Source organism: Osmerus mordax, chromosome 5 (genome assembly GCF_038355195.1).
Source record: "Osmerus mordax isolate fOsmMor3 chromosome 5, fOsmMor3.pri, whole genome shotgun sequence".
Classification (NCBI taxonomy): Eukaryota; Metazoa; Chordata; class Actinopteri; order Osmeriformes; family Osmeridae; genus Osmerus; species Osmerus mordax.
This window is the reverse complement of record NC_090054.1, coordinates 10,211,639-10,239,115: the sequence shown is the minus strand read 5'-3', so window position 1 is coordinate 10,239,115 and position 27,477 is coordinate 10,211,639. Positions and strand designations below refer to the sequence as shown.

The following is a 27,477-nucleotide window of genomic DNA, read 5'->3' as shown; positions in this document are numbered from 1 at the left end:
AAGTCAAACAGTTCTGGTAGTCATGTAAGAACAAATAGGCCTATTTAACACTATTTTTCGTCTCCTCCTCAACATTACAATTAATGCAATTAACCACCCGAGGCTGTGTGGTAACTGTCAAGATCACCACAGTCAGCTAAAAAGAACTGGAAAAATTCCATCTCCAGATAAAAAGGACCAGAGATGGCCCAAGGACCTCTGGGAAATCCACCTAGGTCTAATGCTAGATATTTGGATTTCTTGACTGAAGTGTCAGATATTGTGATTTAATTCAAACTCTACACAAGACATTTTTGGGGCTTCTGTTTAGGAGCTCATTGCAAGGCAAGTGACACAATTATGAAACGTTTTTCAAAGTGGTTAACTGAGGCCATCCTCTGGAGATTAAATGTATTACATCAAGTATGTAATTATAGGTCGGTGGTTTCAGTGCCACTTTGAGAATTATGCAAACTAGGAATTTGGGACACCTCAGCAAGGTTCTAACCTTGTTTGACAGAGTTGTCAGTCGGAGATGTTAACTAGGCAACTACATCTTTTTTTCAGAAAACAATTATGATGTCATGTAGGTCAATATGGATTCGATTCATCAGGTGGTAGGTCTCCCAGACCTTTCTGTGGAGTTTGCATTTCATCCCCATGCCTACATGGGTTTTCTCCACAAAATAAAAACTAAAAGGTGAAAGGACAACAGGATGGGAAAAATGCACAGGCGAATTTGTTCGATGGCCGCCATGGCATCATGTGCCAACCCTAGAGCAACAATCTTTGGGTGGTACCCGAAAATCTGAAGCTGATTTCAGGAATTGTATTATTCTGTTAGGCTAGTTGAAAATAATGTCAGTGGATATACGTGTTTTTACAGGCACGCCTGACAATCAACGGACATGTGATTTGAAAATGTATTTTGAAGTTGATTGGTCCTACCAGTCATAAGATAACTACCCTGTATGTCAAATTGAATTCCCACTTTCCAATCATTAAAAAAAGACATCCCGTCGACTCGCGAAGGGGGCGGGTGGGGATAATTGCATTAATTGTATCAGGGTGGCTAGTTGGCTGCCTGACATGCGTGTGTGTACGTGTGTTCCGACAGATCTTTGAGTCTGCACACGTGTGTGTGCTCCACAAATTGAGTGAGTTGAATTAGGATTATAATTCTTCGTTCACCGTGTAGCAAGTCGTAAAAAGTGAAGTGCTACTAATAAAAATGTGCCTAATAGATGCTAATAGATGCTGGTCATAGGAGGGGTTATTAATCCTGTAGCTACACTTCAGCAGAAGCCACAAGTGGACAAACGAAGAGTCAAGTGCACGACTCAATTGGTAACTACAGTAATCGCAACAACAACCCATTTCAACGAATCGTTTGCGAACTGCACATAATCACTTGCAGTCTCTTGAGTTTTGGACGATGGTTTGAATCCCCAGCCCTGGAAAGGTTATTATACAGCATCCTTTCTGGCAAGTCTGTTGGCAGTCTAAATGTCATGTTGGCTAAGCTATCTCGATTGTCTTTCAAATAGCCTACTTTCTTGACCTCCAAATTAAATACAACACCTTCAACGAATAGGCCTATTGAACCGACTTGAATTGTCTGGTGCAGTTTGTTTTATCATGTCATGATGGCTTAACGCCGTTAGATCGCCGGGTATTTAATTGTGCTAATTTATTTTGGGGGCATTGCTATTATGGCAGATTTGTCTGGGAATCAGAAAAAAAACTACCAAAAGTTGCCAGCTTTGTGAAATTGTTTTGCTTTGTGAAAGGGTATAGACCCAGAAAATCGCCCACTCAATTCGATAACCCTTTGTCCGATTTACCGGTTAATAATATAGTCTGCCATGACCTCAACAGAGTAGCCTAATTTGTTCTTTGGCAAATGTACATATTTTTCTGAGCTACCCTCTCTTGGCACCGGACCTGAAGATAAATATAGCCATAACATTTTGGGTACTAGCCTATTTAGAATGCACAATTGTTCGTAAATTACAACAGGGAAAGGTGTATTGGGCCCTTGTTGCCGGAGGCCAACTTGCCTAATCGCCCCATCCCCCATACTCTATGGAGGACAGCTTACGTGAGGAACGTGCAGTGAAACTCATTTACACATAGTATTTTATCGGTGATTGTAGCCTTTTGTAATATTGTAAAAACTATTATTTTTATAGTATTTAGTTTGCAAGGAAGCTTCTTTAAGTTTTAAAGCCCCAATTATAATGAGTTAAATCAGAACAGTAAATGTATCTAAACAATGGAAGTATGACATAAAAAGATGATAAATAATGTGATATGAATAACTGTGATATAATTTGAAATTATTATTATTATACAAATTAGCTTTGTTTTCTGACCATTTATTTGTGGACAAGGGAAACTCATCTCAATCTGTTCATCATCGGAGAACCAAACTGTTACTAGGCAGGGTAGAATTTTCTAGTACGTGTCCAAGACGCTGATTGGCTTGTATAGGTGGTGGGAGGAGCATATACTTTTAGGTACATAAATGTAATGTTCCATTGTTGTAATTGTGTTTTTGTGTTCAGCTTGACTGGTAGTTAGAATCAGGACCATCTTCAGAAGTGTAATCAATTGTAGAGGCTAAAAATGCCGTGTAATAATTCAGTGGACGAGAGTTATCCTCCTTCCCCTGCGGATTATGTGAGAGGTTGTAAACGGCTGTCATGGGGAAATTTGGAGCAGAGACTGACTGAAATCAAGATTAGTCAGAGTCTAACGTCAGATCAAAATAGTATGAATGAAAATGGTAAGTGTTTACAAGCTATTCGAGCAGTGTCCCTTTTTCAAGTTTTATAAAGTTAACTAAATGCAGCAACACAGCAAAATCTTCTAGGATAAGGTTTGTAAGTCTCCAACGGTATGAAGTGGATGTACCAATTTACCAATACGAAATTGTCGTGGGGGAATTGTTTCTTGGATAATTCAAAAGTATCATTTAAAGATTTATTGGAGTATGTTTAAGAATGTTATTTTACTTTTTGTCTATTCCAGGATCGGTTTCAGACATGTCCCTGACATCAGAAAGCAGCATGTTCTGTGAGCCACTGGAGGAGACGCTGTGTGCACAGGTCGTCGAGACCATAGCTCAAAAGCTTACTGACCCTTCTGACAATGTGCTGAGGTGCTCCAAGATCATTCTACCAGACCTTCTTCTTCAAAATATTAGACAGAAACTTCTCCACTTGGCTGCTGCTGAGCCTTGCGGCCTACGGGGGGCGCTCATTGACCTGTGTTTGGCACAGGGGGACCAGAAAAGTCTGTGTAGTGTTGACCGCTTAGCTGTTGAGCCTAGCTTGGTACCTACCTTCCATCTTACTCTGGTTCTCCGGCCAGATACTGGGGGACTGTGGCCCAAGTTTCAAAAACTTTTTAGGGGGATCTATTCCCCTCCCAAACATCGCACGACTATGAACCATAGACACTCCCTGAGACTCAGTACTAGCTTTATGGCTATCAAAAGAAAGCTGTACAGTTCCGAAGAGTTGCTTGTGGAGGAGTGCTGACTGCCATTCTTTGCCAATGGAATGATATTGAGCATAATTTGTGTGTGATTGTTAGTTACAAATGTTGCGTCATTTATGGATTCAAGTGTTATACTTGAAATATATTTCCTTCCATTGTGGGATATAAATGGGTATGGTCAGCATAAAGACCTTATAGGTTACTTTTTACTTGTTTTAAGGAGCTCATTGCTTGTTTTTTGGTAGCTATTCTACATGTTTTCATTGTACTGAGTACAATCAACAGTAAGACAATCTATTGTTCCATCTGAAACCATGCCTTTAACTACATTGTGATTTGATACTTAAATATCCATGTTAAAACCAGGCTTCCTTTTTGTACTTTCACTGAGGTGTAATAACAAAATGCACGTTTTCAAGCACTTGTGAAGTTTGAGTTCTTTTTCTACACAGTTGATAATGTTTGGGGTTTACCCAAAGCTTCACCAACAATTACCTCAAAATACAATTGGCTAAGCACAGACACTTTGCGGTTTGCAGTACCTTCATATCTACAGTAGGGCCTACATTCAGTTAATAAAAACAGGGTTTGTATAACACGGATGAGAATGAAACAGCCATTTTTAAGAAAAGAAATTAGGCAGTTCAGACAGAGTAATTCAGGAATTAATTTTAATAAATACAATTTTATTTTCATTTGTGCAATACGTTCTCTTTTCAATACTTTCTAATCTCCATAACCTGACAAGCTACACGCTAATCCACAGGGTACATTAAATTAAATTCTGAATGACATTAGTTTGATAAATCAATTTAGCCCTGCATTGTTAAAAGTAAAATATTTACACAGGTGGTAAAACTATAAAAAAAAATCCATTCCTCTTAGTGGCTCAGATGTCTATAAGAAGGCCATGAGGTTTCTCCATGAAACATAAGAATAGGGATAGAGAAAGCTTGTGTTTAGCAGCTTTTGTATTCCATTCAAAGTTTGCTTTTAATTTCAACCACAATACCAACTAGGTTTCCGCCAGCCTGAAGACACAGGTGTAACATCAGCAGTTTCCTAGTCCATCTCACAGTTCAACAGTAAGTCAGTCCACAGAACACTGCAGAGGGGTCCCCTGAAGTTGTCTGCAGCCCACCAGGTGTAAGGCGTTTCTGATTCTCTTAGATAGCTGCATCAAAATTCTCCAATTTGTTTGTGGGCTTCCATAGAGCTTCATTGATTAATTTCTTCAAATTCAATTCAAGTACCGAAAAATCTAGAGATGAATACACAAACGTAAAACATGTTATCTACGTACTTTCAAAGCTTAGACAAATGCACATGCAGACAAATAGTTGATTGGTAGCTCACCCATTGCCGTGTCAAAGGTTTCTAGCCATGTAGCATGACCTGGATCTCCGAAAGTCTGGAACAGCTGGGAGTGCCCATCCTCTGAGCCCTTTGATATAAGTCAGAGTCTCCAAAATAACGTGCACGATACAGCAAGCCTTCCTCTGAAGAAAAAAGGACACAAGAAAATATTATCAAATATTAATTGGTATTTCAGGCTGGTGTTTTTAACCAATCAACAGTTCAGATTGAAGATTTGGGTCTGACTAACTCTGTTGCTTCTCCTTCCAACAATTGTTTCTGAGGTTGGAGATGTAGTCTTCCTCCACACTTCTCTCTACATTCTTCAGGTTGTTTCCAGAGTATTCATCTGTGAAGCGTTCACCTACATAATAAGGCACTTTCAGGAGCGGCGTGTGTCTCTTATGAATATGGCCAGCTGACCTGGAAAAGGGAACATAATGACAATATTAAGTTTGTCGAAAATTTGCAACCTATTTTCTGAATGAGATTATTTTTTTAAAGCCTTATAGTTAGCTAGGTTTACTTACGGGCGGTAGCTAAGGCTGTAGGGAGGCTGGGACACCATCATTTGGCTGAGAGCAGAGACGACGATGAGTATGAGGATGGGCATGAGCTGGACAAACAGTGCCAGGCCTCCCTGACAGAGAATAGAGTGTCAGACCACTCATCTCTAGTGTGGACATTGACATTTTCCTGAACATAAGAAATGCATTGCACAAAACTTAGCAGATTTCACTTACTTCCCGGGGTTGTTCTCTCCTCTCTCCCCTATGCTGATGGCCAAAATGCATTCTTCCATTTCTGTAAACATGTACATTACCTGGAAAGTAAAACAAAGTAACATTGCTTAAAGACACATGTAGCCTAGCCATTACCCAGGTGTACATTTGATTGAATGTTTTGCAATTCTCAACTGACTTGATGGAAAGCCTCCTCCAAAGAACATGTTAAAGAGGTCTTCAGGTGAGATGTCTGCTTCAAAGTCATGGCGCTGTTGCCTCTGTCTGGTTGGATGGGCTCTCTCTTCTCCATATTGGTCATACTGCTTACGTTTTTCTGTATTACTCAGCACAGCATACGCATTACCAATAGCTGGGAAACATAAAATCAATGTTATAATGTGCAGCATTGTCAATAACACAGGGGATGTAGTGTCTTAAGTAATAAGGCTATTGGCCTTATAGGGGACTGATGTATTCACCCTTAAATGCTTCTGTGGCTCCTGGTGCATGGTTTTTATCTGGATGGAATTTCAGAGCCAGTTTTCTGTAGGCCTTTTTTAGATCCTCCTCTGCAGCGTCCTTTTCAACTCCCAGAATCTCATAGTAATTTTTACAACTCTTGATCCTATAGCCAACCCAGATGCAACCGTCACATTGATGAGCAAATATATGTCAGACATGAACAAAAGAAAACTATCCTGATTAATCCATTGCTATTGACTACTAACATTAGACATGAGACAGGTCGGAGCCAGGGACGGATTTATGCACGGGTTATAGTGGTGGTGGTGGGGGGGTTGGGCTGGAGAAAGTGTATTTATTTGTTGAGAGCAGTGACTTGTCAGACAAGAAACCCAACAGACATTGTAATGGCCAATAACAAAGCAATATAAACACTTTGATATACGATTGGTTTGAACTAGTAAATCATTTGAATCAGCAAATGAGGGTTGTTAAGCAGTGAGGGTTGAGTCTTTTGACCCGCTCAAGTATAGAACCTGGATAACACTGGCGACTTACAAACTAGGGCTGATAGTTCTGTTGTATTGACGTTACATGTCATCATCTTCTCCTTAAAGTTAAAGACTGACTGAGACTATGACTAGGTCTCAAAAGAAAAAGCATTTACCTCCACGAGCTGTGTTTTCGATTTCTTAATGTGACAGTAAACTATTTCAAATGTTTGCATTTTGAGATTGCATGTATTGGAAAGTGCTTCAAAAATAAAATTTATTATACAATTGTTACTGGCATCTGACTGCATTAGACATACTATATGTGTTGGAACATACTAAATATTTATATTGTATGAATGATGGATACTGATGTGGTACTGACCGAGTAAATGATAGTTTTACCAAGAGAGTTGGCTACTGGTCTAGCTATTTTGTATGACACATACATTTTTCTTTTAATGTCAGAGGATGTCCCGTGAGGGGTAGTTGCTGAGTACAAGTGATTTGCTGTCAACTGTGTAACCCGTAATATATTTGTACTACTGTAATGCCTGTATGATCATCATCGTGTATTAAAGTTGGGGAATGGGTGGTACTGGGGAGCCTTAAGACATCCGTGCCCAGGGCCTAACAAAGTGTCAATCCGTCCGTGGTCAGAGCCTATGGTAGATATTTAGCCTACTTAAAACGATGAACAATCGTGAACTCACTTTTTCACAGCACCCAGCTGATCTGCAGTGTATGGTTTGGCTGCGTCTGTGGCATTCTCCTCCGACGCATGAGAATCATTTCCATGGCTGCGGTTCCTCACTCCAGAGCTATCCCCGTTCATAGGAGTACTATTTTCGTTCGGAGGTTTACCGTTCTGTGTGAGGGACTCCAATATATCTGACAGAGAGAAGGAGATGCTGTGAGCAACAGCTTTGTCTGTGGTGGCTACATCTGGATCTTGTACAAGATCGTTAGATATACATAGAAAACACATTAGGAGGCCCAAATGTAGGCAATCTGTGAGGATCAGATACTACTGGACAACTACATCATGGCAGCTGGCTAACAAGCAAGTTACAAATTAGAGTTTAGAACAGCCGTTAAACGAGACACATAAGACTCATCTTATTAGAGCTAGTGCTACACGGTAGTAACGTGAGTAGGCTACTTAAATAGTAAGCTACAGTAGCAACATGAAAGGCACATAACCAACTGCAGACACGAAACGAGGTCAATCGAAAATAATTAACAGCGGTTATGTGTCGTTTGAAAGAAACAGGACTACAAGTACCACACTAACCAGTTAGCTAGGATTCGCAAGCCATTGCAGATTTGTATCTACAGCAATGCCAATGGCCCAGAAAATGGCATGAAATCCAAGCTAAAATACAAATAACACTGACGTACTTTTAGCTTGGTCAGTTGGAAACAAGCGTTGTGCTTTCTCAAGAAACCTCCTAGATTTGTCTGGTTGGTTTTTGCTGAGTGCATTGAGAGCAATCTTTATGCACCGTTCCGCTTCGTCCTTGTTTGATTCCATCGCGACGGCAGCGGAAATGTTTACTTGGCTCTGGACGCCGTAAGATGACGTTGAAAAAGTAGGAACGTAAATAATGCGTCACTTCATGTATCGTGTCCTTGTGCTTGTGACTGGCAGCTACATATGTGGTTAATAGTGAATACAATGTAACGAAAAAATTATAGATTCAAGATAAGTATGTCATTAAGTGTGGTGTCCTTAGCAGCTGGCTTAAGCTTCAAATTAGCAATTCGCCCAACTACACGTACTGCGGTGAAAGCATGTCTTTGCCACTATTCAACAAACGAGGTAATTCCATCAACTGACCATGGTACATGGTCAAGAAAGAAAACGTCGAGGAAAAAGAACCATACGCTTAAATTCAATGAAAATCTATCTTGGGAGGAACGATTGGCGGATGCTGTGACGCCGTTGTGGAGGCTGAATTACAATGAACAATTGGAACTAAAACAGAGGAAGCAGAAGGATATCCTGCTTCAGCTCTCAGACCAGATTTCAATGAGAAACTCTTCTCAACTGACTTTAGCATCAAATTCAACACTAAATAACAGTAAACTTAGTTTTCCTTTACTTCCTATAAAGGCATCACCTGCTACGGTTGGCTACCGCAACAAATCCAGCTTCTCTGTCAACAGAGGAGTTGATGGCAACCCAAAGACGGTTGGTTTTTATGTTGGCACAGGCAAAGCTGGTAATATTGTCTGTGTCAATGGGGATAACCTCATTAACATGCCAGAAAAACACCTGCTGGTGGCCAGATGCTACCAGAACTTTATCCGCCTCTCTCCTCTGGAACCCTGCCTCCTCTTCCATACCGGGGGTCACTGGAGAGATATCACAGTAAGAACCAATACAAAGGGACATACTATGGCAATAGTGTACTTCCATCCACAGAGCCTGACTCCAGAGGAAATAGACTTCCACAAATCGGCTCTAGTGGAGTACTTCATCCGGGGACCTGGAGTCGTCTGTCAACTCAACTCCCTGTACTTCCAGGAAAGTTCTGTGACTCGCTGTAGTCATGAGGAATCTCCGTACCAGCTCCTACATGGCTGCCCACACATATACGAGGAGGTAATTACCAGCATTGGAGTAATTACAGTGATTAATTCGGGGGATAATCCCTACAAAGGTTAATTGTATTAATTAAAGTAAGCACTGATCTCATTCCTATCATCCTCAGGTGTTGGGGTTTAAGTTTCGCATCTCAGCAGATGCATTTTTCCAGGTGAACCAGGGAGCTGCAGAGGTGCTCTATCACACCGTGAGAGAGATGTGCCTACCAGATGGAAGAATAAGAGAAAGAGGGGGCATCCTCCTGGATTTGTGCTGTGGAACAGGTGCCATTGGCATTGCCATGTCCCCCAGAGTGGACAGAGTCATTGGCATTGAGCTCATTGAACAGGCTGTGGAGGATGCCAGACACAATGCAGCCCTCAATGGTGTGTTCAACTGTGAATTCCTTCAGGGAAAAGCGGAAGTGGTCCTGCCTCAACTAATACCCCAGCTGAGCTCTATTAGTAGGGAGCTGACAGTTGTGGTAAACCCTGCCCGCTCCGGCCTGCACTACCGTGTGGTCCGGGCACTACGGAACACTCCCTCTGTCCGCAGGCTGGTCTATATATCCTGTAAACCTGAAGGAGAGGCCATGAGGAACTTCAAGGAGTTGTGCTGCAGTCCAGACCCTCAAAAGAAGCTCATAGGAGAAGAGTTTTCTCTGAGAGTGGCTGTGCCGGTAGACATGTTCCCACAAACACCACACTGTGAACTTGTGCTACTGTTTGAAAGATGAGCTGCTGGGATCCTGGTGAGAAGTGGATAGACTGCAATTATGATGATTTAATACAAATTTCTCATTACAACACTTTGGAATTCTACTGACACTATCAACACTAGATGGAGCCATTTCAAGTTTGTCAAGGCAGTTCTCTATTACCAATCTATATGAGTAGCCATTCAAGTGTCGACACCAAAGTTCATACAAGCTGGCATTTCCCTAAAATGTTGTACCTTTCATCAAAATTATGAGAACAAATTTAAAATATAAGGATAAGGATTTTTTTTATTGTCATTCCAAACCATGGTACATGAGCTGGAGCGAGATTAGATACTGAGATCCGGTTAAATCCACTCACAAATAAATGACTAAACTACTCATCATAAATAAATACAATAAATACAGATAACCAATCATACACACACACAGATAATTTATTTATTTTTAAGGCAGGGTATTTAATGTGTTTGAGAGGCACTTTTTGTCTTATTATAATAATCACATTTTGATAGCAACAAATACATATAAAGGTTTGATGTTAATATGAAATCAATCCGACATCTGTGGGCGTCGCAAGACTGTTATAAACACAACCAATCATTAGGCAATGCCCTGACTAATGATTGGACTGGCTACCTGTCTGTCTACCTACCTACCTGCGCACACACTGCCCCTGCACTCAATGTGCGTTACTGTAGTTTTGTGGGAGTGGCTTTGAAGGGATACATTGGTTTGAATCGTGTCATCAAACAGAAGTGAAAATATCTAGCTTTGCAAAACTTGCCTAACCCAGCTTCAAAAACAAAACCTTTAAAAAAAATTTTTTTTATGACATCTTAGTCATCACCTGAGCACTTTTTTCTGATTAGATTAAAATGATGCAAAAGAGTAGTTCTGAAGGTAATGAAATAGAGGTGGCACTCTGCTATCACTCTGTTAGCATCTTCAAGTGTATTGTGTTTTTACAGTAGGAAGGCCCATACATAGTGCATAAAGAAAGTACAGTCAAAGATCAAGGATCAAAAGTACTAATTCTACAGTATTTTATCAGAAGAAGACTTAATTGAATTTATTAATAATGCGTAGTTTAGTTATTTATTTGTGAGTGGTTTTAACCGGACCTCAGTACCTAATTTCGTTCCAGCTCATGTACCATGTTTTTGGAATGAATCAGAATCAGAAAGGGATTTATTCGCCATAAAAGTTTGCACAGACAAGGAATTTGCTTTGGCAGGAAGGTGCATACAATAAACATATACCTAAAATTTAAATATGTGGACTAACTATACTAAGGGTACATAACTAGCAGTACTAAGTGGTATAAATATAAGTTGCCGTAAATTACAATATAAAAATACAAAAATACAAATATTACAAAAAATACAAATGTACAAGATACCATGTTGTGGTGCAGTGCAAAAGCAGAGTGTTTTAAGCAATAAGTCACTATAAGAATGACAATAAATGATCCTTTTCCTAGTTTGTGATGCTAGATGAACACATACACACGTGTGGGTAGCCGTGACACCAACACACGCTTGAGTATCCACACAATGAAATTACGTTCTCTGCATTACCCCCCATCCTGTTGTCCTTCCTCAAAGGACAGCCAGGAGCAGTGATCAGTCATATCAACTTGTGTCAAAAGGCGACGGAAGTCAAAGTGCTCATCTTATGCCTTGGCCAGGAACATGAGCAAAAGACCAATTTGTCTTGTATGTTTTTATAGTTTTTTTTTTGTGGAAACCCTTGTGAGCACATGCAGACATATATACATACAACATTTGTATGTTCATTGGACATACGAACTCCACAGCGGATAAACCAGGAGACACCCCACAGGAGCACCAACAGGCTGCAAGCGACAATCAAACCCACAATCTTCTTGCTACCAGACACTATGAACTGTGAGGTAACGTATTACATCATAACTGCAAAAAGTGAGGGGAGTTTTGTCTGATAAGAGGACACAGGGTAGATGTCAGAGCTTGCGTATGACCTGCTGCTACCTTTTTATAATGCAGACAGTATGTCAACATGGGTGATGGGGAAAGCGATGAGGCAGATAATGCATCTTGCCACATATTTGGCCTTCCGTACCCTTCTTGCACGACACATTCTTTGGTCAGGACATACCCGGTTTGCATCAGAATTCATATTTTTATTAGGTACGACAGATTATAGATAGATGCAACATTTATATCTCTGTGGATTCTTGTCTCTTCTTTTTTATATCCGTTGGCCATCCCTGGGGTGCTGGGTCTAAAGTCTCACATGTTCACCAGAAGACCTCCCAAATACCAAATGTATCTTTCTTCCAATGGTCTTGACAGAATCCAGTCATTGAATAAATAAAAAATATATATATTTTGGAGATCCAAATGTTGTGTGTGCTATATATACTTTAGAGCCCTCTGTAACAATACATTTAGTAGAATCCTATGGTTTTACATACAACCGATGTTAGTTATTTACTGTGCCTTTTGTTAATCTAAATTAAACCTCTATTCACAGGGTTTTTTACACATTTTACATTTATAGTAACCTTTAGTTTTTCTAGCTGTGGCTGTCCCTATGCATAACTTTTATAGAGGGTTGTTAGGGTGTTTTTTATTTACCCATCATAAACTAGGCTACTATTATTTTATCATGTTTTCAAAAAAATGATTAGATGTAGACCTATGTATGGATTACTCATCATACAACTAAGGCAAGTCAACAGGTTCCAACCAGTACAGTAATGCTACGTTGAGGCTGAAGGTGCTTTTCAACAAACCAAAAATACTGTTAGGCGTGAATTCGGGTAATCTGGGACATTGGGTAATGTGGGACACCTAAACTCCAGAGCGTTTTCTTCCCTGCTATGACAATGTCAAGTCCACATAACTTTGACTATAGGTTTAGCATGGATGTTATACTTATTCACGTTTCTGTTTGGAGTGACCTACTTTTAAGCCCTAGGTTACGGTAGGCTACTGCTGGTCACTGACTTGAGTAACACAAATTGAAAGATGGTTGCATGCCTATGAAGCAAACCATCTCTGTTGACATACCTTATGTAATCCCCAAACAAATACATGATCATGACTAAACAATGAGTGTTACTGTGAAAAAAAAAGAAAAAAAAGACATCTGAACGACTTTCACCCGTGGATGTCGAACATCAGATGACAGGGAACCAATGAAAAAGTCAGGGCAATGTGGCATCCTCCCCGACCAATTGCATGCTTTAAAAAGACGACTGAAATTCACAAAGCGGAGGTTGGCTACTGGGCGCGTTCAGCATCACGAGGCATTCGCAATAGAATATCAATTGAGCTTTTTCTTCTGTTCATCTTTGGTAGAGATAGGCCAACTTGCTGAAGTTTATACGGTAAGTGAGTTGGAGACTAAGTGCAAATATTTGTGTGCATGATATTTTGTTGCCTGTGCTTTGCTTGTCTGCTTTGGTGGCAAGACCCACGCAGCACTGCTGGCTGAAAGTGTTACAGTCTAGTTCCTGGACGGATGGCATTGGATGAGTTTACTGCGTAGGCTATCTGTCTTCAATTGAATGCTCCATTCTTTGTACAGTATCAGGTCTCTGCACATTACTGGATCGCAAAAATGACAGAAACGGAGACAAGGACTACCAATCCTCGCAAGCAACAGAACGGAAAAGTTGTGGCAGAAACATCAGCAATGGAAGATGTTTTTGATGACAGCTACAAAGAGAAAGATGGTCCAAAACCACCGACGAGATTGGTGTGGAGAAATATCATATCAATGCTACTGTTACATACTGGGGCGGTTTATGGAGTGACGCTCATCCCATCCGCATCAAGTTTAACTCTCGTTTGGAGTAAGTATATTCCATAATTACAATTTTGAATTTTCCACTCGCATGATCAATCGAGATCCTCCGAACATTCATAGAGAACAGAATGTGCTAGTGGGCTGTGCTGGTGAAGAGGTCACATGGTGGCGTTATATACAGTATGTTTTTAAATGCGTAGCCAAGTGTTGAATGTGGGTAGATCTATTTTGGGCTCCGAATATTTTTCACTTTTCAGAAAAAATACACACTTACGTGACGCGACGACCTACACTTAAAAGTATTTGCAAAATTATACCGACAATTTAGGCTTACTGTACCCAGGTAGGCCTATAGCCTATATCGTGAAGCCCTATTCATGTGTTTCCTCATGAAGTAACTTTGTTGCCCAGTCGCACTATTATGGTAAGGCAGAACGATTTTCGTGCTAAAGGTAGACCAGTGAAGGATGACTCAAATTACTGAACAGCCCAAACTTTGTTTCCACAGTTCCACAGGCAATTTTTTCTCTCTGTCTTTGCAATGCTGAACTGCATATTATTTCACTGGGCGAGACAAAGGACAATCGCCATTGCAATAGACATTCCATTGTGTGCTACATAGCACCACAACAGAATGTCCTTCTTTCCTGGTTGGAGGCCCCCGGTTCTCACATCCTTAGCAGCCTTGTCTGGATTCACATAGAGCAACATTCAGCAGTTTTGAAAAAACAAGTGTGAGATGGCTAGCAGCTATGCATACATACTCCCACTGGCAGCTTCAAACATAAATAACTCCATAGCAGTGATACTGGGCTGGGGAATAGAAAACACATGGCCACCTCACTATTGCATTGTTGGTAGAAAATTCATTTCTCTGTGTCATTGTTAGGGTTTTCTAGGAATGTGTGTGCCAGATGTTTATACTCCTTAGTTTTCTGACGTGGTCACTTTACCTTGTTAACCACAAACTTGGGCAAAGCTTAACCAATGAATGAACTAACCTCTATCTTTTGGCCAGGTTTAATGTGCTTCATCACGAGTGCTCTTGGTATCACTGCTGGAGCACACAGACTATGGAGTCACAGATCCTACAAAGCTTCTTTCCCACTGAAAGTCTTCCTGGGCCTAGCCAACTCAATGGCCTTTCAGGTAAATCAATCTGAATGCGTGTCCTTCCCAGACTAATAAACAAATCATCATATGCTTATTTCTGTGTAAAGGGCAAGGCATTTTATGGCAAGATGGTCATTGCAAATCCATAACATGTTTAAACTCTGAATCTATGAACAAATCAGCAACATTCATCTCCGGTTTTACCAAAGATGCTTGTCATCCGAGCAGTGTGCATCTGGAATCTCTTGCCTGCTGATGGTTCCCCTAATTTCAATTCCAATAATTCTATGTGTATTGAGCTCAAGCTCAACTGTTTCGCATTATCATGAAGTGCAAGCCTCTCTTTGTGGATCCAATGTAATCCTCGATCTGTGTCATTGCAGAATGACATCTTCGAGTGGGCAAGGGACCACCGGGTTCACCACAAGTACTCAGAGACTGATGCAGACCCCCACAATGCCATCAGGGGCTTTTTCTTTTCTCACATCGGCTGGCTGTTGGTTCGGAAACACCCTGATGTCATAGAGAAGGGAAAGAAGCTGGAGCTTTCCGATCTGAAGGCAGATAAAGTTGTGATGTTCCAGAGACAGTAAGGACATGGTCCACCCCTCACCCCTAGACACATGAAATTTGAAGTCAAACTGGTTTAGTTCCAGGTTCTGTGTTTTTGATCATTAAAATGTTGCAGTGTGGTCGCGTAAGAGACAGAAAAGTACCAATCCTGCTTGTAGTGTTGGTTCTATAACATTGTCATGCCGCTCATACCAGTCTTGCATAATAAATCTATCTGTAGCACAGTTAATCATCAATCTTAAGGGGAGAGTCCAGTCACATACTTGGTGAAGTTCACATAGGATGGTGTGCAGTACACTCCAATACACATGGTTGTATTTCAACCCAGGCTTGATCACGCATGCAGCTCATGAGTGTCTAGTGGTAAAGCCATTTCCCCATTGAAACCCTGGTCACAATAGGAAATGGCACTCAGGGTCAGTGTGATCATGACAGCTCTTTGGGGGCAGATTTGCTGATAAGGGCTGCAATTTCTGGTAGTTGGCAGACTCAGAGAAAATAGACTGTCCATTTGTCTCTAGGCCATCTCTATTGGATGCATTCCTAAACTGGCATCATAGCTGCTCAAAGGGGAATTAACATTCGCAAACACCTATCAGAGCACTATTCTAAACATGACTTCTGTGAACCGCAAAGGGCTATTGGTTGTACTCTGTAGTTTTTATTTTTAAGAATGGCCCAATTTTTTCCTCATCAGATCATATAATTTGCCTGTGTTAATCACACTCCTACATGCAGCCAGGCAGGCATACTCACCAACCCACAGTTACGACAGTCATTACATAGTTGCATAATACCCGACCATCAGTCACAGTCTGGCATGGAGCCAAAGTGAAGATGTTTGCATGCAACCTCACACAGTCACATGAGCAGACCGAGCTTCATGTTCTTCTCTGCCCTTGCTTCTCCTCAGGTACTACAAGCTATCTGTGGTGCTGCTGTGTTTCCTGATGCCCATGTTGGTTCCCTGGTACTTTTGGGGGGAGTCCTTGTTGGTGGCGTACTTTGTGCCTGCCATCCTGAGGTACACCCTGGTACTTAACGCTACCTGGCTGGTCAACAGTGCAGCTCATATGTGGGGCAACAGGCCCTATGACCAGGGGATCAACCCCAGGGAGAATCGGTTTGTGGCTTTCAGCGCCATAGGTAAGGAACAAGCCTAATGTGAGGGCTTCTTATCTTTCTTGAATGTTTGTCTAATGTAAATTCATACTGGCAAAATGATTGCTCTATCTGTGAATGCCCATCATGCAAACTCCAGTAGCACTCCTTGGGCTGTTGGGAATTCAGCAGTTTGAAATTCATAGGGTGGAACTAGCTAATCCAATGCAATAGCTAATTGTTTTAGTTATGGAAGAATATCCTTTTTCTTTGCATGAAAAGAAAGCTTTTGTCAGAACCATCGCATGGGATATATTTAAAGAATGTGAAGGCCTATTTCCTATCAAAATGCATAATGTGAATATCATTTCTAAGGTAATGTGATTATGTATTATGGTCTGCTTTCCAGGCAATCAATGACTATTTCCTTTTGATTTCCAGGGGAGGGCTTTCACAACTACCATCACACGTTTCCCTTCGACTATGGCACTAGCGAGTTTGGTGTCAAGTTGAACCTCACCACTGCCTTCATAGACCTTATGTGCTGCCTGGGACTGGCCAGGGACTGCAAGAAGGTGTCCAAAGACATGGCCATGGCTCGGGCCGAGCGAACAGGTGATGGGAGCCACAAAAGTGGCTAGGTGTCATGTCTCATGCGTAATATACTCTACAACAGGCCAAACCAGGAGAGAATGTAGCTTCAGTAATCACAGCAGTAGTGGTGTGTAGTGATGACCACGGTTCATGTCTCTGCTTGTTTTTGAGTTCAACCTATATCTGAGTTCCTCAGACTAATATTGGCTTTAAATGGTCCTAGACCTTTCAGTGTAGTGTGTTTGTATGTTTTGATATGCATTAGTCAACTATCTGCAATAGCAAATAACTTGGCTGGAAATGTAAGCACAGTTTTTAACCTGTTGTGTCCCAAACAGGCACTTAACTGTGTGAATATCAGCAAAGTGTGGTTGAGATGGGTCATGTAGAGTAAAAATGATATACCAACCAAGCAACCTGTCATTTGTGCACCAAAATCAATAGGAGCACGTTAACCTCTTAATTATTTATTTGATATTAATATCTCTTGGTGGCACTTATTGTTAAGTGATACAGTTCTTCTTCCCATTTCGGCGAAGCAAGGCTCGATTTGATCATGTGTCTTTAGTAGAAGCCAAGCTATGTTTTCCCGCATGTAAAGATCTGTCAGTAGCACATTTGCTGACATTCTTTCCAAAAGGATGGAATTGAATTTGGGGCCAATCCCTGCTTTAGTGTATTTTATTTGTTATTAAGCAACCTTATTCGGTCCTCTTTATCATAAGCTGCTGTGTTATACAGCCGACTTCACAAGTCCATGTAATCTTCAAAGGTCTCCATTTATCAAATATCATACAGTGTACATACATTATAAAGTACTAGTAAATTTGCATACATATAAACCACAAGATGTGTCCTGTCCAAGGTGCTCTTAACTGAGGTCTTCCTCCTCGTAGTGGACGAAGTTCTCTGAAACTTGTCGAGTGTCTGTGTATAACACCAAGTATACCTCTAGATTTGCTAGTCTCAAAGGAACCCCCTAAGGCCCCCTCTCCCTCTGTACTTTTAGAAATATTATGGGATTTGACAGGTAAAAACGTGTCACTACCTCCTGTTTGCCCATATGTTGGCTGTTTTGGAATTTAAATCACGTTGCTTTTACCTGTTTTATCCTGTTATCTCTATAAGTGCTTAGAAGGTAGGGCTTATGGGTTTGTTTGGTAACTGGCAGATATGTGGCAAAGGTGTTGGTGACCTTAGTGAGATGGTTGATGCTTGATTTTCCATCTGCTTCAATGACGCACCTTTGCACTGAAATATATAAAATTACTTCTCAGTCTTATACTGAGATGTTTTTTGTGTCATTTATTTTATACTCTTATTGCAAAAGAAAGTAGACAGCCGTGGCTGTACTAGCCTCCCTCTAGTAAACAGACTTGTAAAGCATTTACTGTACGTGTTTGTCTCCATCTTGACATACTAGTCAGGATTCTCGCCCAAATGCCTTATGGAGGTTATGTGATTTGCTTGTTGCACATCTAGACACGTCTAATAAAAGATTAATGCAACATTTATGAAGGAATTGGGTCTGTTCAAAAGGATCATATTATCCAAGTGTGAGGATTGGAAAATATGCTTTGGAAATGTCATTTGGCTGTGTTATTTAATTACTTGATGTCTATTTGTGGAAGGGAGATGGCTAGAATAACTGTAATCTCTTTAACTCAAGAGGAAGACTATATGAATTGTCTTTCATGATATTTAAGTCATATTTTTGTGATGAAGACTAAAAAAAGAAAAAAAAGAAAAAGAATCTACATTTTGAAAACTGTCCCTTTTGGGCTCCGGAAATACAGTAAACTCAGATTTAGTAATGAACTCATTAATGAAATTGTAATAATATTTGTCAAACTTGCTCTACCTTTTTCTGTGCAATTATTTTATACAGTGTTAACTTCTTGAAGTCTGAATGCCTTAAAAAAAAACTGCCGCATTTTTTCAAGGAATGTTTTACCCACTGTATGTACCGTAAATAAACAACATTTTCTACATGTTGGAAATCATGGCTCACCGTCTTTATTCTAGTCCTATAACTTGTCCTATTCCTAAAATGAATACAATTGTTTATTACCTTTTACCTGTAACTACTGTATAGCATCTGTGACTTCGGTCAAAAATGGGGAAGCTTGTAAATGACTCTTCATACACAGCATCTCGTTATGCTTTACTGGATCATGACTGCTGCTCAGTGGTTCCCAATTCAAATCAATTTTGAAGGGATGTGTTGTGTAAGTATATGTATACTAGCTTTCAGCAATATAAGATTTGCTGACCAATCATTAAACTGGGACTAGTCCTCAGTTCCAATAGTTTTTAGGAATATTTTATTTTAGAAGTGCCTTCATCTAAACACGTTTGTTTGTTTGTGTTTGTGTGTGTGTGTGGGGGGGTGTTATTATTGGTCAAATTTGATCTTGAGCCTCTTTGTCTCTTTTCTCTTTATGTACTTGCACATCATGTTTGGACCAACAGACCTCTCGCTGCGCCTGCTCAGACTAAACAGCTGTGTGAGTATGTGTGAGCGCACGTGCTGTGTTGCTCATTGCTGATTGTGAAGTACAAAAACTGGTCCAGCAAAGTAAAACCGTTACTCTGATGTTACAGATTCCTTTATGGGTATAGCTCTGAATTTGAGTTGGTTGTGATGGTCGGTCCCAAACATTGGCCTATCTTGACTGCTCTTTGGTACAACATTAATGTAGGGGGTTCCATGATGTCCTGTTTGTGCACCGTATCCCCCTTAGTTGTGCACAAATTCACTCCTATACACATGGATATCAATGCCTACAGTCTTGGTCCAGTGTGAAGGGATAGAGGTTGAAAGTTTTGAAAGGTGGAAATAATTCCGGTGTTGCAGTAATGTAGTCTAGTGTTTAATTATACTGTTAGTTTACCAAGACTTCCTCCTCCCGTTGCTGTCCTCCACCCATGTCTAACTGTGAGCATATGGTGCATGCCTGAAAGTCAGCACACCACAAGGGTGCAGGATTGAATAATTTCATATTCCGGGTATTCTCTTCCAACAGGAAGCAAACGGCTCAGGCTTCAAGTTAACCACATGATGTTATAACCAGTCCGCTGGCTCCATCTACTGGACAAATATTGATATGCCAGAGCTTCCAGTGATCTGTCTTTTTACTAGTTTAATGTGTAAGGATATGGTGATTTCTGTTATTGTCCGTTTTAATGACTCACAGCCCTGCCCAAACAGCAAGACATATTTTAACAGTGGGTCAGAGTGTCAGTGTGCAGTCCAGGTTGCACCACAGCTGTTTGATTTGAGCTCCGGATCTCTGCAATGACATCAGCCCTCTATCCATTGGCTGATCTCCGTCAGACCATCCACCCCACTGCATGTAACACTCTGGTGTGGTCATGTTTGTAGGCTACTTTTAGCTCAGTTTGGTCAAACTCTACAGTGCTACCTCTACACTTGCATTTGAAAATATGTACTATTTATAATATGTAGGCTACAGCTGTAGAACCGGCCTAAATCAGCATGTTTGAAAAACTGTCAGTTAAAGCATTAAAGTAGCAAACAAATTCACAAAATTATTTGTAACTATCTCAACCGGTTTGGTACCAGTATCAATTATTCAAAATCCAATAGCACCACTTTATGCCAGTTCCCTTTCGCACAGTTAAGACGACGCCAGGAGTCATCATCGCAACAGGAGAATAACAATTAAAAAAAAGTTATTATCAAGCGTACTGATATACACGCGTACAGAGAGAGGCGACACACACACACACACACACACATGGTCGAGTGTCCACCGACCGTGTACCGATCGGCCGATTAAATTCCCTCACTTCTTTTCTCACACCCTGTTGCCCTTCCTCCGCGGGCAACCAGAAGCAGTGATCAGCCATTTCAAGGCGACTAGGAGCCAAGGCAAATCATAGCATACGCATAAATCTAGTTTTTTATTTTATTCAAACCCTCCTAATCCCAAAACATCCCTCCAACCTTGGAAATCACCATTTCCAAATATTAATTTGCACACAATAAGATAGGCCTACACGACTGTCAACGGAAAAGGTTTTAGCAAAGGGTCGACAGAGTCATAGCGGCTATAACCCGAAAATATAGCCTATGGCAACCTGGATCAGTGATGCAAATGTTTAACTGTATCAATGTTTCGGCTACTAGTTTCTTCGGATCCCCAAATCCTTTATTTTTTGATTGTCCATTCTGAAATACCCCACATTTAACGGAGATGTTACCCTATTTTTTCGGTGCAATGAAAAGTAAGTGAAGTTATCCTTCGTGTTTAGCCCAAATTAAATAAGTTAATTGATCGTTTGTCTAATTGCCTATAATGGAAGAGCCAAAGTGCCTACTAATTAAATTACATAAACATGTGTGTCGATATAAATGTGCTGGTCAAAATGGGTTGAAAAATCTGAGCAGTTTAATCTTACAAATCCGTTGTAGACCTAACACTTTTGAACAGTAAAATAAAGGCTATAGCCTAAATTTTGGAACTCAAATCATTTGGCCATTCATTGTAAACTCGATCTCTTAAGCTTCGTGATTTTTTTGTTCATACTCATTCTGTCATGTTGAGATTTGTCATATGTCAGATATGTAATCTTGACTATTCACAGACTAAAAATTAGCACCCACTCTAGTGATTCCTAATATTTTTTTCAATAAATCTCCCCGAAACAATCACATACACGACCTTAGTTACTCAATAGGTTACGGGGGACTACATGGGGTATCACTTGATTACACGACAGAGGCTGTAACACGAATAATATATATATAGGCCTAAACATTATAAAGTCTAGGCCATTCTCTTCCCAACGTAAGTGGTTTCAGCAGTAGGCCTAGGCTACATTTAGTCAAAACACTGGCAAAACTGTTCAACTTTTTCAACATAAACATCGAATGCATTCCTCCCAAACTGGCTCTTTGATAAACCAGGATACTTTCCTCACGAGTAGGCCCACACACTGGAATCCTTAAAAGCTAATATAAATTCCATTAAATATTTGTTTCCAAAAGGTAACAACAGTAGACTAATCCGTGGAAATAGATCAGTTAACTGTATCAAACTCTTAACGTGAAGTATTAACTGTTAAGTGCTCAAAACTCGAGAGATCAGTCAATGTGTTCTGATTTCATATTAATTTAGTCGGCTCTAACCATTGCTTAGCGGGAGCAGAGAGCTCTTCTCAACTATAGGCCCAGGGCGCCCTTTTGATCATTTCAATCTCTCCTTGGTGCAGAAGTTCTGATTGGCTGAGGGAGTAAGAAGGGGAAAATCTTTAATTAAGCAGATAATCTCTTGTTGGGATGAGAGTGGCTCCATTTCAGAGCCCCCTCGAATCCCACATGAGAACCTTGGCAGCCTGAGTTGAGTCCTGTATGTAGGTAGCTCTGTATCCTCTCCACCGTCGCACTGTCTGTCGGCTTTTCAAAGTTAGAGAACTACTGCCAGTCACCTGTCAGGATGTTCATGCATTTGGAGGCCTTCTATTACATTTTAATTTTGATGGCTCACATGAGATCCTGCTGCAGTTGGTAAGTTTTATCAATTTTGCTTCATTCAAACAGGAGCAGGAGTTTTTTTTAAACTGACTATCAATGTTAAATTAATGTTAAGATTAATCTTAATTTACTTGTTTGGGGAAATAATGAATGAAATGCCCATTGAATAATTTGGGGTACATTGAGAATATTTCTTGGTGCTTGTAGGTTGTTTATGTTCCTATTTATGTGCCCTGAATTTAACAAATATAATTATGCAGTTATTGAATGATTAGTTTGAATAAATGGAGAGAAATACGTTTTTTCAGCCAATTGAAAGGTTCTCACAATTGTAAACAAATTCTGAAAACCATTTAACTCATAAAATGTTGCAATATCTATTCGAGAGTTTAAAAGTATTATTATAAAATTCAACAGTTTAAACGTCTTTTTATGTGTCTATTGAGGGTTTTTTGACAGGTTATAAAGCTTGTGCACTAATGAGAGGTGTTAGCTTAGATGCAGAAGGCAGGGAGGAATTTCTCCGCCTTGTGAAAGACACTTAGTTTCTCTGAGTTAATAAGCTGTCTTCTCTTCCAGGTCAGTGAATAATTTTTTGATGACTGGACCCAAGGTAAGCCAACATTCTTTTGATCTCCTACCCTGACCCAAAAGAAAAAGTTAACTTTTTTCTGAAGATGTCTACTAAAATACCCCTATACATGCATTTGGTTTGCTTGTCTTAGATAGATATTTCCCAAAAGTATAAATACTCCTCCATGTTTATTATGGTATGACGAAAAGACCCAATCCTAGAAATGTACGGATGATTTTCGGTGCTTGGGAAATTATTCTCTAACTCTCACACACTTGACATCCTTCAGAAGCGCTGTGTGTCCCTGAGCTTGGGGTTGAGTATATGTTTGAAGGCGAGGGTGGGCAGAAATATGGTGGGTGGCCATCATTAACGAGCCAGACTCCTGTGAGAGAGGTGGTACCTCACTTTCTCCAAAGACCACTTGAGACATATTAGTATGTATCATTCACGCAGTCTGAAAAAGGAGCAGAGAGGCTAGTGAAAGCCAAGTGGAGAGGGTGAACTTGTAAAGAGGGCTTGGACCTTCAATTCAGGGTTGGGAATCAGGTTCAGAAAGTAGGATAATTTTTGGTCTAATCGGATTTGAAATAACTTTTTGTCTTTTTGCTTTGTTGTGTTTTGTTTTATAGTAAAACAGTAGAGCCCTGCTTTTCAAGCAGGGCTCTACCAAATTGCTATGACTGATTATACTCTTAGAATGTTATAATAAAGAAAACAGACAAACAAAATGTGTCTGATATTTGGGGAATATCCTAGTATATGTATCACAGGGCTTTTGTTTAACCATGATGGTGTAGTGACACATTCCACTCCTGTCTGCTTCCCCAGGCCTATCTAATCTACTCCAGCAGTGTTGCGGCAGGGGCCCAGAGTGGCATTGAGGAGTGCAAGTACCAGTTTGCCTGGGATCGCTGGAACTGCCCAGAGAGGGCATTGCAGCTATCTACCCACAGCAGTCTGCGCAGCGGTAATACCAGAGGCGCTGTGGTGCTTACTTTACAACATAGTAGATTTTAATTAATTGGGTTAAATTATGGAATTACTGTTTTCTATTCTTTTCATCATTTACAGTTAGAGAGATATGCAAGAAAAGGTGAATTTGCTACTGTCATTTTAGTGTTAGGCTACCAGTGTTACTGTTGCTCAGAAGAGCTAATCCCAGATAGAGCTGTCTCCTCCTCAACGGTTAGAGAGAGAGTTGGTGTTTGACTTCTCACTTGTGATGGGTTACAGTGTGACCACGGTCGCTCCAGCCAAAACAAACACACTAATCCAATTCACAACATCCTACTGTTTCTCCCCTACTGTTAAGGCCCTTTAAAAACAAGGCATTGCCAAGGCAATTAGACCCAATGTGTTAATGACCGGGCTAGAAATAGCAGATAAAGGATATTGTGAGGCTGAGAGAGGTTGAAATGGAAGCCCACTCGAAAGATGAGGGTTTGGGTCACAGGGGCAGAGGGGGAGGGCTTTATTCAGTGAAGATTTTGTTGTTCAAAAGGATTGGTGCTTTCACTACATTTTCAGCATGGGTATGATAGGAACATGCAATGAATAGCAAAACTGACACAGCAATCAAGACAGAATCCCAGTGTTCTGACATAAAATGATTAATCAGGTATAAAGGATATGAAATGATTATTGTTGGGCCTCTCCATCCACAGCAAACCGTGAGACAGCTTTTGTCCATGCTATTAGTTCAGCTGGAGTCATGTATACCCTCACCAGGAACTGTAGCCTTGGGGACTTTGACAATTGTGGCTGTGACGATACCAGAAATGGACAGCGAGGTAAGACAAGAAGACATTTGTTTCTTAGTCTTAATTCAAGGTAAAGAGACAAATTAGTCAAATTTGGAAAAAACTTTATCAAGTAATTTGTATTCAAGATGTCAAGTCACAAATTGAAAGTTACCTAGGGAATGCAAATAACTTTAAGGTTTTCCCCATCTGCCATAGGGGGCCACGGCTGGCTATGGGGAGGCTGCAGTGATAACTTGGGCTTCGGTGAGGCAATCTCCAAACAGTTTGTTGACGCACTAGAGACTGGGCAGGATGCACGGGCAGCCATGAACTTGCACAACAACGAGGCTGGGCGCAAGGTACTGTACACATATGTCACGATACAGCTCTGTGTGACAACAGAGGTACAGTGAGTTTTAGCACGTTGTGACTAGAGAGGTCAAAAAAGCTTCTATGTACATTGACTATTTCTGGCTTATATCATATTTGACGTAAAATACAAATTTTAGGGCCAAACCTGTTTCTCTCAAACCACAGATAATGTTCAGAGGAATTAATCATCAAGACTGCAGCAGTAGTAGGGAGGTCTTGTAGTTCAAGGTCTAAGTCTGCGATCTGAGAATCTCTTTCGGCCCCCCAACATACCTCTCAATGTAAAGTACCTTTTGAATCATTTTTTTCTTTTCCTGTTCAGAATTACAGCGAGTGTACCACCCAAGTGTGCCTTTCAGGTCCCCATAAGTGATGTGCCACTTGTCCCCAATAATAACAGTGTGTTCGTTGTACCAGAAGGGCCTATTTACTTCTGTTGAATGTCCTTCTTGACAAGACCTCAACACAAGAATCGCAGGATCACTGGTGCAAGCTTAATTAGAGCGCCTGGGGAGCCACACATTTCACAGAGTTCTAAATTATTCTGCTCCTTAAATAAGTGTTTAGTTTTATTCTTGCAATAAGGATCCTACATTTATGTTGGTCTTTGTTTTGCCCCGGGGATTCTGTGGGGACCACAGGCGTGCAGCTGAAGTGCTCATTGTTTACCCCCCTGCTTGCGCTCCCGTCTGTCACGACTCAGGATCCCCATGGCACCTGGAGCATCATTGTAACTGAAAAGATACGAGAGAGAAAAAAGAGAAAAAGTCCTTTTTCATTTCTCCTCTCAGTAGGGTTCTTCATTGGGTCTTTTCTCAGCAGAAAACATGTTGATAATGGTCATGTTAAATAAATACTCCTATTTCTTCGAAGGGACAATGAGACTCAATGTCAACTTTCACCTCCAACGAAAGGGCTTCCCTTCTCTGAATAAAAAAAACCTTCCTTTTCAACCGACAGCTGTTTGTGTGGAGTAAAGTCAGGAAATACTAAGAGAAAACGAAACGGACAAAATCTCTTGGATGAACTCTGAACTGCTTTTTTCTTCAGTGTATTCATTTATAATTTTTTTGTCAAGTGGGGAGGCTTGGTTTACCATTGTTCCATTTGACCACATCAATCGAGAGGCACACACACATGCTCTCACACACACAATCTTACAATAGCATGAAATGGAAAATAAAACAATGAACATTTTCAAATTTTTCTTCTTGTCTCTTTTGCTCTCTCTCCCACTCTGTCTTTCTCTCAGGCTGTGAAAGGGACTATGCAGCGTACGTGTAAATGCCACGGTGTCTCAGGGAGCTGCACCACTCAGACCTGCTGGCTGCAGCTGCCAGAGTTCAGGGAGGTGGGCAACTACCTGAAGGAGAAGTACCACCGGGCCTTCAAGGTGGACCTCCTCAGGGGGGCCGGGAACAGCGCAGCCAGCCGGGGGGCCATTGCTGAGACCTTCAGCTCCATTTCCCGCAAGGAGCTGGTCCACCTGGAGGACTCCCCTGACTACTGCCTGGAGAACCGTACCCTGGGCCTGCCTGGCACAGAGGGGCGTGAGTGTCTGAAGAAGGGCAAGAGCCTGAGCAAGTGGGAGAAGCGCAGCTGCAAGAGGCTGTGTGGGGAGTGTGGGCTGGCCGTAGAGGAGCGCAAAGCAGAGATGGTTTCGAGCTGTAACTGTAAGTTCCACTGGTGTTGCGCGGTGAAGTGTGAGCAGTGCCGGAAGACAGTGACCAAGTATTTCTGCGTGAAGAAGGGGGGCCAAAGGGGCAAGAATGAGAGCGCCGGCAGTCGCAGGAAGAACCTTCGGCTGAGAAAGAAGCACTGAGCACTGCGGTGCTGTGTTATCACTGCCACATCAGCAGTCAATGTGCTCAGAAACAAACATTTGAAAGTCTAAATTGGACAAGGTCAGTGTTCTTATAAAAGGTCACAGAGATAGAGAAAAGTGTTTCAGTGTGTCTGCAAGTCTACATAATAGATAAAAGGATGGGATGCTTTTAGAATTTAGAATCTACGGTATAAATATATTTAAACGTATATTTTTGTACATTTCCTCAATTTATATTTTCAGAGGTTTTTTGGTTTTATTTATTCTCATTATTTCCACTGATAAACTTACCACTGATGAACATCTATTCCTGAGACATGATATGACAAATTAATTCAGCCTTTCCATAGACAGGGATAGATAAACATTTCTAGGTTTTTTCGCTGACATCACCTGGCAGTGAGGGATCACGGATGCTTATTCAAGCATGTATTGAGGCTTGCATTCCACTCTACCA

General features: G+C 40.9%; 5 protein-coding genes across 5 annotated transcripts; 4 read left to right on the top strand and 1 right to left on the bottom strand.

The window, feature by feature from the left end:
• Window positions 1–2,599: 2,599 nt before the first annotated feature.
• On the top strand, window positions 2,600–4,140 carry LOC136942881 (DNA damage-inducible transcript 4 protein-like). The gene is made up of 2 exons (XM_067235908.1): window positions 2,600–2,767; window positions 3,013–4,140. Exons 1-2 carry the CDS (start codon window positions 2,608–2,610, stop codon window positions 3,522–3,524), a joined length of 672 nt encoding a protein of 223 aa, XP_067092009.1. The 5' UTR covers window positions 2,600–2,607; the 3' UTR covers window positions 3,525–4,140.
• dnajb12a (DnaJ heat shock protein family (Hsp40) member B12a) lies at window positions 4,128–8,051 on the bottom strand. Its single transcript, XM_067235907.1, has 9 exons — window positions 7,919–8,051; window positions 7,231–7,408; window positions 6,044–6,189; window positions 5,761–5,934; window positions 5,583–5,662; window positions 5,370–5,479; window positions 5,090–5,262; window positions 4,840–4,982; window positions 4,128–4,744 (listed from the first exon to the last, which is right to left on the bottom strand). The coding sequence occupies exons 1-8, from the start codon at window positions 8,049–8,051 to the stop codon at window positions 4,861–4,863; spliced, it is 1,116 nt and encodes a 371-aa protein (XP_067092008.1). The 3' UTR covers window positions 4,128–4,744; window positions 4,840–4,860.
• Window positions 8,052–8,187: 136 nt separating this feature from the next.
• trmt2b (tRNA methyltransferase 2 homolog B) lies at window positions 8,188–11,214 on the top strand. The gene is made up of 2 exons (XM_067235905.1): window positions 8,188–9,125; window positions 9,235–11,214. The coding sequence occupies exons 1-2, from the start codon at window positions 8,229–8,231 to the stop codon at window positions 9,841–9,843; spliced, it is 1,506 nt and encodes a 501-aa protein (XP_067092006.1). The 5' UTR covers window positions 8,188–8,228; the 3' UTR covers window positions 9,844–11,214.
• A 1,857-nt stretch (window positions 11,215–13,071) lies between these two features.
• Window positions 13,072–17,412, top strand: scdb (stearoyl-CoA desaturase b). Its single transcript, XM_067235839.1, has 6 exons — window positions 13,072–13,201; window positions 13,402–13,669; window positions 14,642–14,772; window positions 15,120–15,325; window positions 16,223–16,455; window positions 16,852–17,412. The coding sequence occupies exons 2-6, from the start codon at window positions 13,435–13,437 to the stop codon at window positions 17,049–17,051; spliced, it is 1,005 nt and encodes a 334-aa protein (XP_067091940.1). The 5' UTR covers window positions 13,072–13,201; window positions 13,402–13,434; the 3' UTR covers window positions 17,052–17,412.
• Window positions 17,413–22,466: 5,054 nt separating this feature from the next.
• On the top strand, window positions 22,467–27,017 carry wnt8b (wingless-type MMTV integration site family, member 8b). Its single transcript, XM_067235840.1, has 6 exons — window positions 22,467–22,537; window positions 23,084–23,117; window positions 23,910–24,048; window positions 24,746–24,871; window positions 25,040–25,182; window positions 26,448–27,017. Exons 1-6 carry the CDS (start codon window positions 22,467–22,469, stop codon window positions 27,015–27,017), a joined length of 1,083 nt encoding a protein of 360 aa, XP_067091941.1.
• Window positions 27,018–27,477: the final 460 nt, after the last annotated feature.

What these genes read in the sequence shown, in the direction of transcription:
- LOC136942881 (XM_067235908.1), top strand. Translation starts at nt 2,608, where the DNA reads ATGCCGTGTAATAATTCAGTGGACGAGAGTTATCCTCCTTCCCCTGCG. An exon ending in AAATAGTATGAATGAAAATG is followed by an intron (nt 2,768 to 3,012) that starts GTAAGTGTTTAC and finishes TGTCTATTCCAG; the next exon opens with GATCGGTTTCAGACATGTCC.
- dnajb12a (XM_067235907.1), bottom strand. Translation starts at nt 8,051, where the DNA reads ATGGAATCAAACAAGGACGAAGCGGAACGGTGCATAAAGATTGCTCTC. An exon ending in GGAGAGAACAACCCCGGGAA is followed by an intron (nt 5,480 to 5,582) that starts GTAAGTGAAATC and finishes ATTCTCTGTCAG; the next exon opens with GGAGGCCTGGCACTGTTTGT. An exon ending in TACAGCCTTAGCTACCGCCC is followed by an intron (nt 5,263 to 5,369) that starts GTAAGTAAACCT and finishes TCCCTTTTCCAG; the next exon opens with GTCAGCTGGCCATATTCATA.
- trmt2b (XM_067235905.1), top strand. Translation starts at nt 8,229, where the DNA reads ATGTCATTAAGTGTGGTGTCCTTAGCAGCTGGCTTAAGCTTCAAATTA. An exon ending in GCCCACACATATACGAGGAG is followed by an intron (nt 9,126 to 9,234) that starts GTAATTACCAGC and finishes TATCATCCTCAG; the next exon opens with GTGTTGGGGTTTAAGTTTCG.
- scdb (XM_067235839.1), top strand. Translation starts at nt 13,435, where the DNA reads ATGACAGAAACGGAGACAAGGACTACCAATCCTCGCAAGCAACAGAAC. An exon ending in AAGTTTAACTCTCGTTTGGA is followed by an intron (nt 13,670 to 14,641) that starts GTAAGTATATTC and finishes TCTTTTGGCCAG; the next exon opens with GTTTAATGTGCTTCATCACG. An exon ending in TGTGGCTTTCAGCGCCATAG is followed by an intron (nt 16,456 to 16,851) that starts GTAAGGAACAAG and finishes TTTGATTTCCAG; the next exon opens with GGGAGGGCTTTCACAACTAC.
- wnt8b (XM_067235840.1), top strand. Translation starts at nt 22,467, where the DNA reads ATGTTCATGCATTTGGAGGCCTTCTATTACATTTTAATTTTGATGGCT. An exon ending in CCACAGCAGTCTGCGCAGCG is followed by an intron (nt 24,049 to 24,745) that starts GTAATACCAGAG and finishes CTCCATCCACAG; the next exon opens with CAAACCGTGAGACAGCTTTT. An exon ending in ACAACGAGGCTGGGCGCAAG is followed by an intron (nt 25,183 to 26,447) that starts GTACTGTACACA and finishes TCTTTCTCTCAG; the next exon opens with GCTGTGAAAGGGACTATGCA.